Source organism: Cucumis sativus, chromosome 6, assembly GCF_000004075.3.
Source record: "Cucumis sativus cultivar 9930 chromosome 6, Cucumber_9930_V3, whole genome shotgun sequence".
Classification (NCBI taxonomy): Eukaryota; Viridiplantae; Streptophyta; class Magnoliopsida; order Cucurbitales; family Cucurbitaceae; genus Cucumis; species Cucumis sativus.
In genome coordinates, this window is record NC_026660.2 from 14,249,041 (window position 1) to 14,261,979 (window position 12,939).

General features: G+C 38.5%; 1 protein-coding gene across 1 annotated transcript; it reads left to right on the plus strand.

Annotated features, from left to right (window-relative positions):
- Positions 1-6,978: 6,978 nt before the first annotated feature.
- Positions 6,979-8,041, plus strand: LOC116404492 (uncharacterized mitochondrial protein AtMg00810-like). The gene is made up of 2 exons (XM_031887006.1): positions 6,979-7,017; positions 7,151-8,041. Exons 1-2 carry the CDS (start codon positions 6,979-6,981, stop codon positions 8,039-8,041), a joined length of 930 nt encoding a protein of 309 aa, XP_031742866.1.
- The last annotated feature ends 4,898 nt before the right edge of the window (positions 8,042-12,939 follow it).

A 12,939-nucleotide genomic window follows, 5' to 3' on the forward strand; every position in this document is an offset into this window, starting at 1 on the left:
AGCTGCTTAGTGTACATGTTGCTAATAATTTTTGTTCTTCTGCAAGCAGTTGAGAAAGTTCTTGCTGGGGCTATTAGAAGAGAAATGGCACTTGAAGGTACTGCAATAAGTAAGCATTTTGACAACCAATAAGAGATGAAGAGATTTTAGCTACAAAATTTTTAGTTGTTATTATACATTAGGTATTAATAGAATTAAGCTCGTTTTAATATCATCAATTTTGGCTTGATAAGTTATATTGATTTTTCATAAACTTTTAATTTATCATATTGCACCTTAAACTCAAATAAATATTATTGTTATTTACAGTCTAAGGTATGTTTCATTTTCCCAAGTCAATCGATTTATAAGCGTCGGTAGAGTTTTTTAAGAGTCAATTTTGTGCATTAATCCATTTTAATTGATCTAAAATTTGATTTTTGTTCAACATATTGAGTTTTTTTTTTTAATTAATCATTTATTTATTAAAAGTATTGGATGCATTAATTTGAAGGATTTTTTTTTTTAAATATAACAAAACCATATTTTTCATTTGTGCTAGATTACAAAAGACTTAGATACACATATACTAATTTAGCCATAGATGCTAATAGATGTTTGTAAACGTTTATTGATCTATTGCAAAGTTTCTTTTCTTATCTCAAGTCATGTTATAATAATTAATAATGATAACTGTAATAGTGAGTTTTTAAGACATTATAATTAAATTGTAAGTTTTGGGAAACGCTTTCTATATATATATATATACATTATCGAAATAGGGTTTTAATGAATTTTTAATATGTACTTAAAAAATTTATAGACATACTAAACACAAGATTAAAAGGTTAAGGACCTATTAAACACTTTTAAAATTCAAAGATTTATAGTTTTACCGACAAGAAGAAAAATCATGAGGTCACCAAGAGGTATATGTTCGACTAAAAATTTTGTGTATTGAATCTATTCAGCCGGATATTGAGTTAAAAGAAAATAAAATGGAAATAAGTTGAGTAAGAAGATGCACGTGAATGCATAATTTGAGAGTTTGTGGTCTACAATTAGATTTTTTCCTTGTTATTGCTTAGTAGCGAGTCATGATCAAGTCACATTATAATACAATACCTTTTTTTTCTTTTTCTTTTTTTTTTTGTGGTTGATTGTATGGATAAATTTCACCCAGTCAAACGCAGTAAACATTAAACTTTAAGTCAATATCCAAACATACATCGTAACTGTCATCCCTACTCAGTTCACATATAATATTACGGTCCATACAGTCAATACATCTTAATTAGTCAATACATCTTAATTTTTGTTATTGAGTCCAGTAGAAAATCCCTTACCTCACTTTTATGCAAGTTCTTCAATCTAACTAAATCCAATAAATCAAATCCTACTAATAATCAAACATAAAATCAACATCTTTCTAAATAGTTTCAACCATTCAAATTACCCCATATGTAAATTCCACAACTTACCCAAGAAGTGGAAAATCAATTCCACCTCAACTTTTTGGAAAATCAAGGATTCGCTCACTGAATCAAGATATACCTTCAAGAATTAAGCATTTCGCCAACAATTAAATCCAATGGTAGCATTCAACAAAAGCCAAGAAAACAACAAAACCCATAACTTGTTCTTACCGAAATATGAGCCCAATGGTTCACGGCAAGGCAAAAATGACAATCAAGAAACGAATCAAACGGCTGTAAATAGAGCAACACTGAATGCGACTCAACCGGAAAAGAAAATCGACTTCAAATCGTAACTCCGTCTTACAACGAGCAGAAGAACGTCGACTTGATAGGGGACACGCAATTTAGGAAGAGATCGGCTTGGATCCGTGTATGACTTCACGAGATGTATGCGTCGACGGCTTCACGGATGTGAAGACAGACGCGGTCGGAGTGTAGAGGGTTTAGGCGGTCGGCGTCCGCTAAGGGAGGCGAAACGCGCCAACGGCTGGGGAAGGGAGTAGAAGCGCGCGATCTGGGACGTGGTGACGCTGGTGGTTGTTGGGCTGCGAACGGAAGGAGAAGAGAGGGAGGCGTGCGGCGTGCGGGGTACAGGAAGGAGAAGAAGAAAATACGCGCGGGAGGAAGAAGAAGAAAAATTTTCTTTTCTTTTCTTTTATTTAATTTAATAATAAAAATTATAAAATAAATAAATATATATAGTTATATTATTACATTTTCAAATCTTCTTTCTCCCCCTTCAACATATTTTTTTTTAAAAATAAGTCTTGAACGAATCGAAAAATTTCTTAAAATAAAATACGTTCGAGTTTGGGGCGTTACATTTCAGAGAAAAAACGTCAAGAATTTTTATGAAAAGACGGAGATGGTCAAATCTTTAACTTTCTTGACGTTTTTTAAACGTCAAGTAATATTTATTTTTTCTTGACGTTTTAAAAATGTCAAGTAATATCTATTAAATTCTTAACGTTTTTAAAACGTCAAGATTTTTATGAAAAGACATAATAGAGGTAAGTTTTTTAATTTCTTGACATCTTTTAAACGTCAAGTGAGATGTTTTTCTTGACGTTTTAAAAACGTCAAAGTTCTATAAAATAATAATAATAATAAAATATATAATTTTTTTATAACCCCCAATTTCTCTTCCTCTTCCACGATAAAAATAAACACAAAATCCCTAACCCTCTCTTTAAACGACGACAAATCCCAAGTTCTCAACCCACTCCTACGGCAACCAACGACAACTGATGACAACCAGCGGCAACCCACTACCTCTCCCCTTCTATTTCATCCTACTCGTTCAGAATCTCAGTCTCAAACTTCTTGAAAGAGAAAGAGCTGCGACTGCTGTGCTGGACGAACTGCCTAAAGGGCGAAGACCTTAATGTTCAACCTTTTGATTTTGATGAAAGGTACGTAGTGGAAGGCTCCGTGGAAGACTCCGCACGGTTTCGATCTCGAAGAAAAAGGTACATAGTATTCTTTTCTCTTTGTCGATTATCTTTGATTAAATTGTTCTATCTTGTTCCCTTCCATTTGGGGGTTTTCAGTTTATATTACGCTAATGTTTGGGTTGGAATGTCGTCGTTAGATTTCCTTATGGTTAGACACTGGAAGTAATTTGTTTTGATTATCGTGTGAATGTTCTAGTTGTTTTACCCATTTAAACACATCAAATGAAGGAAATGTATTTAAACCGACGATGCAAATCTTGAAGTTGATGTTCTCTCCAATGAAATCAGCTGGTTTATTAATGTAAATACTGTAAATTAGGCTAATTACATTACATTAGGCTAATTATATGACATTCCTTAATTATGTTGGATTAGCTATTTATACATCATTTGATATTATTGTAAAAGACAGATTTTTCATCAATAGAAAATACCTTTCACATGGTATCAGAGCCAACCCTAGATCTACTTTAATCACTGCCGTCGCCGCCGCCGCCGCCGCCGCCTCCCGAGAACCGCCGCGTCTGCGTTAACTCCAAGAAGCACTGCTAGCCGAAAAGTAGATCTCCGTCCCGTGCTAGCGTTTTTCTTCCACTGCTAGCCGAAAAGTTCAGCAGCAACAATCGCTCCGTCACAACCTAGGTGTCGCGCCACTCCGTCCAGTCGCAGCCTCGGCGTCGCGGCGTTCAAATCGTCGCGTCGTCCTCTCCGATCTGAAGCACCAGTCGTTGCCGAGTTGCAACAATCTCTGCCGTTCCGAGCCGCACGCAACTCCTCTGTCTTCCCAAGCCGCACGCGACTCCTCTGTCTTCCCAAGCCGCACGCGACTCCTCTTCCAGTCGTGAATCCAAGACGCCACGGCCCACCAGATCCGACGAACCTTCTAGCCGACTGTCCTCATTCGTTTGTCTCCGCTCACAGCCGTAACCCCTCTGTCCGTAAGCCGTGACCCTCTGTCCATTGTTGCAACCCAGCCGCGAAGACAAATCCTGACCGCCGCGAAGACAAATCCTGACCGTCGCGAATCCAGTCGTGTCCTCGCCGTCGCAACTCAGCCGCGACCTAGACAAGAAGACGCTCACCTATCACGACTCCCAGCCTTACAAACCAATCAACAATCCCAATTGCAAAATCCAGAATCTGACGAATCCAATCACGAATCAATAGAAAATTTTAGACAAATTCAGCCGGAAATTCTCATTGTTAACAGCGAATCCAAATGGAGAGGGACCATATTTTTAGACCCATAGGTACAATTCTTGATGGTACAAATTATATCACATGGGCAAATCAAATGAAAAGTTTTCTTATTGGAAGAAAACTATGGCGCATTGTAACTGGCGACATAACCAAACCAACTGCACAAGACAAGGACAAGGAAGGGGATAATAAATTCATTGAACGCCTCGAAGATTGGGACAGTAAAAATCATCAAATTATCACCTGGCTTGGTAACACCTCTATTCCCGCTATACATGCACAGTTTGATGCCTTTGATGATGCTAAAAACTTATGGGATTTTTTGTCTACACGCTTCAAGTCTATTGGTTTAGCTCATTATTATCAACTGCACAATACACTTGTAAATCTCAATCAAGATATTGGTCAGTATGTCAATGAATATTTGGCAGTTCTTCAACCCATTTGGACTCAGCTTGACCAAGCGAGCATCAGCAAAGAACATCTTCGCCTTATTAAAGTTCTTATGGGATTACGCCCAGAATATGAATCTGTTAGAGCTGCTTTACTACACCGGAATCCCTTACCCTCTTTAGATGCAGCTATTCAAGAAATTTTGTTTGAAGAAAAGCGTTTTGGCATCAATTCTACTAAACAATCTGATGTTGTCCTTGCCAGCACATACACTCCCAACAGAGCCTCAAATATGTTTTGTAAGAATTGTAAGCTCTCTGGTCACAAATTTATTAACTGTCCTAAAATAGAGTGCAGGTACTGCCATAAACATGGCCACATTCTGGATAACTGCCCTACCAGACCACCCCGACCTCCTGGCACTTCCACAAAAGAGAAAATTTTTACCAAACATGGTTCCTCATCTGTTGTTGCTGCGACCTCGGATGATTCATCCCTCATTCAGATAAGTGATCTTCAGAGCTTATTGAATCAACTAATTTCATCATCCTCTGCCCTTGCTGTTTCATCAGGTAATCGATGGCTTCTTGATTCTGCCTGTTGTAATCATATGACCTCTGACTCTTCTCTTATGTCTACTTCTAGCCCTACAAAATCTTTACCTCCTATTTATGCTGCTGATGGTAATTGTATGAACATCTCTCATACTGGTACCATTGATACTCCCAGTTTACATCTTCCCCATACTTACTGTGTTCCTAACCTGACCTTTAATCTAGTGTCTGTTGGTCAATTATGTGATCTTGGCTTAAATGTTTCATTTTCTCCCAATGGTTGTCAGGTTCAGGATCCGCAGACGGGACAGACGATTGGAACGGGTCGCAAAGTGGGAAGATTGTTTGAGCTCACATCACTTCGGGTTTCATCTCCTTCTTCCATCTCTGCTTCGGTCACTGATTCTGACACATATCAGTGGCATCTTCGTCTTGGTCATGCTTCCTCTGAAAAACTTCGTCATTTAATTTCTGTTAACAATTTGACTAATCTTACTAAATTTGTTCCTTTTAATTGTTTGAATTGCAAACTTGCTAAACAACCTGCCTTATCTTTTTCTCAATCCATCTCTAATTGTGATAAACCTTTTGATTTAGTGCATTCTGATATTTGGGGTCCTGCCCCAATTACTACTGTTCATGGTTATCGCTACTATGTTTTATTCATTGATGACTACTCTCGATTTACATGGATTTACTTTCTAAAACATCGTTCTGAATTATCTCGCACATATATTGAGTTTGCTAACATGATTCGCACTCAATTTTCCTCTCCCATCAAAATTCTTCGCACTGATAATGCTTTGGAATATAAAGATTCCATCCTTCTTTCTTTTCTTTCCCAACAGGGCACTATTGTTCAGCGCTCTTGCCCTCATACCTCTCAACAAAATGGACGTGCTGAGCGCAAACATCGTCACATTCTTGACTCAGTACGTGCCCTCCTTCTTTCTGCCTCTTGTCCAGAAAAATTCTGGGGTGAAGCTGCCCTTACATCAGTATATACAATCAATCGTCTCCCTTCCTCTGTCCTTCAAAATACCTCTCCGTTCGAAAAACTATATGGTATTTCTCCCGACTATTCTAAACTCAAAGTTTTTGGTAGTGCCTGCTTCGTTCTGTTACATCCTCATGAACACAATAAACTTGAACCACGTGCCCGTCTCTGTTGTTTCCTTGGCTATGGCACCGAACACAAAGGATTTCGTTGTTGGGACCCTCTTTCCAACCGACTCCGGATATCTCGGCATGTCACTTTTTGGGAACACACTATGTTCTCTCGTTTGTCCTCCTTCCACACCTCTTTCTCTAGTCCTCAATCTTTCTTTACAAACACATCTGTTGACCTTTTTCCTCTCTCTGAACCCACCTTGGATACTGAGCTTGCACAATCTTCACCTGCTACTGCAAATCTGGATCCACCGTCTGTCTCCGATGATGTTCCTGAATCGCCACCTGCTACTCCTCTTCGTCGCTCTAGGGTAAGAGAACCTCCCACTCATCTCACTGATTACCATTGTTTTTCTACCATTGTTTCCCTTGTTGAACCCACCTCTTATCAAGAGGCCAGTACTAACCCAGTATGGCAGAAAGCAATGGATGAAGAATTACAGGCTCTTGAAAAGACGCACACTTGGGACTATGTTGATTTACCTCCCGGTAAAAGACCCATTGGTTGCAAATGGATTTACAAAATCAAAACTCACTCTGATGGAACTATTGAACGTTATAAAGCTCGGCTTGTTGCAAAAGGATACTCACAAGAATATGGGATTGACTATGAAGAAACATTTGCCCCTGTTGCCCGGATGACATCTGTTCGCAGCTTGTTAGCTGTTGCTGCTGCCAAACAGTGGCCTCTTCTTCAGATGGATGTCAAAAATGCATTTTCTTAACGGAAACCTATCTGAAGAAGTGTATATGAAGCCACCTCAGGGAACTTCTCCTCCTCCCAACAAGGTGTGTCTCCTTTCGTCGCGCTCTATACGGTCTAAAACAGGCTCCACGAGCTTGGTTTGCCACGTTTAGCTCCACCATTACTCAACTTGGATTTACCTCCAGCTCTCACGACAATGCCCTTTTTACACGACAGACAACTCATGGTATTGTTCTTCTCCTTCTTTATGTTGATGATATGATTATTACTGGTAATGATCAACAGGCCATATCCGACCTACAACAATATCTTGGTCAACATTTTGAGATGAAAGACCTTGGATCTCTCAATTACTTTCTCGGTCTTGAAGTCTCTCACCGTTCAGATGGTTATCTGTTATCTCAAGCGAAATATGCATCTGATCTAATAGCGCGCTCAGGAATTACAGACTCCACCACATCTTCAACACCGTTAGATCCTCATGTCCATCTAACTCCGTTTGATGGTGTTCCTCTTGACGATGCAAGCTTGTATCGGCAACTTGTTGGCAGTCTTATATACCTAACAGTAACTCGCCCAGATATTGCATATGCTGTTCATATTGTCAGTCAATTTATGGCTGCTCCTCGAACAATTCATTTCACTGCTGTTCTACGCATACTTCGCTATGTCAAAGGCACCTTGGGACATGGTCTTCAATTCTCATCTCAGTCTTCCCTTGTGTTGTCGGGATATTCTGATGCTGATTGGGCGGGGGATCCTACTGATCGACGATCCACTACAGGATACTGTTTTTACTTAGGTGATTCTCTCATCTCATGGCGTAGTAAGAAACAAAGTGTTATATCTCGTTCCAGTACGGAATCTGAATATCGTGCTCTGGCTGATGCTACAGCTGAACTTATATGGCTTCGGTGGCTCCTTGCCGATATGGGTGTCCCTCAACAGGGTCCTACCCTCCTCCATTGTGACAATCGTAGTGCCATTCAGATTGCTCACAATGATGTGTTTCATGAACGTACAAAACACATTGAAAATGACTGTCACTTTGTTCGTCACCACCTCTTAAAGCAACACCCTCCTCTTACGTTCTGTTTCTACTATTGAACAACCCGCGGATATTCTTCACCAAAGCCTTACCATCTAATCGATTCTGTCAATTGCTTACCAAACTCAAGTTGGTCGCCACTCTACCACCTTGAGTTTGAGGGAGGGTATTAATGTAAATACTGTAAATTAGGCTAATTACATTACATTAGGCTAATTATATGACATTCCTTAATTATGTTGGATTAGCTATTTATACATCATTTGATATTATTGTAAAAGACAGATTTTTCATCAATAGAAAATACCTTTCACATGGTTGATTCTTGTTTTGATTAACTAGAATGGAAATTGATGTTGAAGATGACAATTACTTCATGGTAGCCCTTTTTTTTGCTCTCGTTTTACTTCTTGTTGATGGGTTTCCAGAATTGGTTATGGCTATTCAAAGAGTTGAAGTTTTCTATAAACAAAAACAATTCTATTTCTACCCGGCTTGGGCCTATGCTATGCTATTACAGCTTGATCAAGATTCCTCTTTCCCTCGTCGAATCCTTAGTTTGGACTTCTCTTACTTACTACGTCATTGGCTTCACCCCTCAACCTATCAGGTTAGTTTTCATGAACTCTTTAGTTTTGTAACCATTCTCAAAATGCCATAATTTGGATTAAACGCTTAGAACTTCTTTTCTTTTTTCTTTTTTAATTTTTGGTTATAAGTTCTAATTTATTATTCTGTTTGGGGTGCATTTATCAGCATTGTCCCTGTTTAGAATGATAGCTTAGCTTCAATCTTCCAAAGCAATGGTGCTTCCTTTACAGTAGGCAATTTTGTAATATTATTTGCCTTGTTATTTGGTGGCTTTATCATCTGACATCATAAGTTTTCTTAATAACTAAGGTCTTTGTTAGATTACGATTTCATTATTTAAAACTACGTACGTTTCATTTCTCCCGCAGTATGATATTAAAGCATCATAGAGAGAGTTTGATTTTCAATTTTTTGAATTATGCAACATTCATGCAGCTTGGTTGAAATGGGGTTTTTGGGTTTCACCAAGAAGTTATGGAGAAATTGACCTTTCTCTCAATGAATTAAATTGTTTATGTGCAGTTTATTACTTACACCACTTGCCAATAGCAGATGGATGGGTAAGAACTCTTTCCTCTCTTGATCATATTGAACTAATATCTGCTGTCTTTTATTTATTGATCCTCTTGTTAAACCAAATCCTGACATGATAGGGGCATTTATAAAATTTAGAAAGCTTTTGTAGGTTTCTGGTAATTTGGTTGTAAACACATTTGTTTCAATCAAACAGTTTTACTGACAAAGTTGCATTGCATTATGGTTTTATTTAAGAAAGGATAGAAGTTACTCTTTAGAAGTTGAGATAGTTTTAACACTTTTGTCTTGTCAAACATGAGGTAGGATCCTCTTGTGTAGCCACAATGAACTAGGTCTCTTTAGAAAAGGGTGGGCATTAACAAAGCTTGTCGTGATTCCAAAGAAAGCATTCAAACTTAGAAAATGAGCGTAGAACCATAGAAAGGTTAGTCTACTTGTTCTAGCAAGGCCTAGTTACCACATTGCAATCCAAAGAAAGAAAAGAGAGGCCTACAAATGAAAACATATAAAAGTGAGACAATGAAGAGCTATAAAAACGAAAAAGAAAAACATATGCAATATGCATAAGAAAAGTTCATAAAAAAATTGAGAGTCAAGTCAGTTAATTTAGTCAAGTAGAATGTGTTGAATTCCCTAGCTATCAGAGCTTTTGGGAGGAAAACTTCACTTTTGACCTAAGCAAAACTAGACCACCTACTCTTAGTGTTCTAAACAAAACATCAAGTTTGATTGAGGGCTTTGAAAATTGGAGGAATCCTCCCAGATCCACAGTAGGGGAAAAATAAGGTTTGTTGTCACTTCGAAGGGAGCAGTCAAACTCAACATCAAGTTTGATTGAGGGTTTTCAAAATAGGTGGAATCCTCCTCGATCCACGGTAGGGAAAAAACGAGCCTTGTTGTCATTTCGAAGGGAGTAGTCAAACTTAGAAACTAAGTGTAGAACCACAAAAATGTTAGTCCACCAGTTCTAGTAAAGCCTAGTTACCACATTGCATACGAAAGAAAGAAAAGAAAGGCTTGCAAATGCAAAACATAAAACGTGACACAATCAAGAGTTATAAGAAAAACATAAGCAATATGCATAAGAAAAAGCTCATAAAAGAATTGAAAGACAAATCGGTTAATTAGATCAAGTGGAATGTGTTGAGTATTAAAGTTTTTTGTCCACAAAAGCCGAACGATGATGCCTAAGACTCAGTTTTTTAGTTTCGTCCCAAAACGTTGAAAAATGGCTAATGTCACGGCCAAGAAAGAAACTACCAAACTTATAACAATGTCAAAGGTCTCGAAAGTTTACATCTAACTGTTAGGTGGTCTCATTCTCAGTAATATTAAAGTTTTTTGTCCACAAAAGCTGGACGATGATGCCTAGACTTAGTTTTTTAATTTTGTCCCAAAATGTTGAAAAAAGGATCAATGTCACGGCCTCGAAAAAGGCTACTCAACTTATAACAATGTCAAAGGTCTAGAAAGTTCACATCTAACTATTGGGTGATCTCATTCTAAGTAATATTAAAGTTTTTTGCCTACAAAAGCCGGAAAGTGATGCCCTTGACTCAGTTTTTTAGTTCCGTCCCAAAACGTTGAAAAAAGGGTCAATGTCACGGTCTCGAAAGAGACTACCCAACTTAAAACAAAGTCGAAGGTCTCAAAAATTCACATCTAACTGCTGGGTGGTCTCATTCTGAGTAATATTAGTGACTTTTGCCTACAAAAGTCGGACGGTGCTGCCCCAAACTCAATTTTTCAGTTTCGTCCCAAAACGTCAAAAAATGGCCAATGTCACGGCCTCGAAAGAGACAACCCAACTCAGAACAATGTTGAAGGTCTCAAAAGTTCACGTCTAACTCCTTGGTGGTCTTATTCTGAGTGATATTAAAGTTTTTTGCCCATAAAAGTCGGACGGTGATGACATAGACTCAGTTTTTTAGTTTCGTCCCAAAGGTAAAAAAAAGGGCTAATGCCACATCCTCGAAAGAGACTACCCAACTTAGAACAAAGTTGAAGGCCTCGAAAGTTCACGTCTAACTGCTGGGTGGTCTCATTTATGTAATATTAAAGTTTTTTGCCCACAAAAACCAGAAGGTGATGCCCCAGACTCAGTTTTGTAGTTCCGTCCAAAAACATTGAAAAAATGGCCAACGCCACAACCACGAAAGAAACTACCCAACTTAGAACAATGTCAAAGGTCTTGAGAGTTCGCATCTAACTACTGGGTGGTGTCATTCTGAGTAGTATTAAATATTTTTGCACACAAAAGCCGGATGGTGATGCCCCAAACTCATTTTTTAGTTCCGTTTTAAAACGTCGAAAAAAGGGCCAATGCCACGGCCTCAAAAAAGACTAACCAACCTAAAACAATGTCAAAAGTCTCGAAAGCTCGTATCTAACCACTGGGTGGTCTTATTTTGAGTAATATGAAAGTTTTTTGCCTCCAAAAGCCGAACGGTGATGCCCCAGACTCAGTTTTTTGGTTTCGTCTCAAAACGTCGAAAAAGGGGCCAATGCTATGGCCTAGAAAGAAACGACCCAACTTAGAATGGTGTCAAAGGTCTCGAAAGCTCGCATCTAACCACTGGGTGGTCTCATTTTGAGTAATATGAAAGTTTTTTGCCCACAAAAACTGGACGGTGATGCCCAGACTCAATTTTTTAGTTCTGTCCAAAAACGTAAAAAATAAAACCATTGCCACGACCTCGAAATAAACTACCCAACGTATAACAATGTTGAATCTCTCGAAAGTTTAAATCTAACTACTGGATGGTCTTATTCTGACTAATATTAAAGTTTTTTGCCCACAAAAACTGGAAGGTGATGCCTAGACTCACTTTTTTAATTTCGTCCCAAAACATTGAAAAAAGGGCCAACGCCACGGCCTCGAAAGAGACTACCCAACTCAGAACAATTTCGAAAATCTCAAAATTTCAAGTCTAACTGTTGGGCAGTCTCATTCTGAGTAATATTAAAGTTTTTTGCCCACAAAAGTCGGACGGTGATGTCCCATACTCAGTTTTTTAGTTCGAACCCAAAACGTTGAAAAAAGGGCAAATGCCACGGCCTCGAAAGAGACTACCCAACTTAGAACAATGTCGAAGGTCTTGAAAATTCACGTCTAACAGCTGGGTGGTTGCAATCTGAGTAATATTAAAGTTTTTTGCCCACAAAAGCCGAACGATGATACCCTAACTCAGTTTTTTAGTTCTGTCCCAAAATGTCAAAAAAAGGGCCAATGTCACGGCCTCGAAAAAGACTACCCAACTTAGAATAATGTCAAAGGTCACAAGAGTTTTCATCTAACTGCCATGTGGTCTGATTCTGAGTAATATTAAAAGTTTTTGCCCATAAAAGGGACGGTGATGCCCAGACTCAGATTTTTAGTTTCGTTCCAAAACGTTGAAAAAAGAACCAATGCCACGGCCTTGAAAGAAACTACCCAACTTAGAACAATCTCAAAAGTCTCGAGAGTTCGCAAGTAACTGATGGGTGGTCTCATTCTGAGTACTATTAAAGCTTTTGTCCACAAAAGCCAGACAGTGATGTCCTAGACTCTATTTTTTAGTTCCATCTTAAAATGTCAAAAAAATGGCCAATGTCACAGCCTCGAAAGAAACTACCCAACTTAGAACAATGTCAAAAGTATCGAGAGTTCGCATTTAACTGCTGGGTGGTCTCATTCGGAGTAATATTAAAGTTTTTTGCCAACAAAAGTAGGACGGTGATGCCCTAGACTCAGTTTTTTTGTTTCATCCCAAAACATCGTAGAAAGGGTCAATGCCACGACCCCGAAAGAACTACCCCACCTAGAACAATGTCAAAAGTCTCAAAAGTT

Bases quoted from the DNA above. Each gene is read 5' to 3' on its own strand.
- LOC116404492 (XM_031887006.1), top strand. From the start codon at position 6,979: ATGAAGCCACCTCAGGGAACTTCTCCTCCTCCCAACAAG. The intron at 7,018-7,150 runs GTGTGTCTCCTT...TTTACACGACAG, and splicing joins CTTCTCCTCCTCCCAACAAG to ACAACTCATGGTATTGTTCT.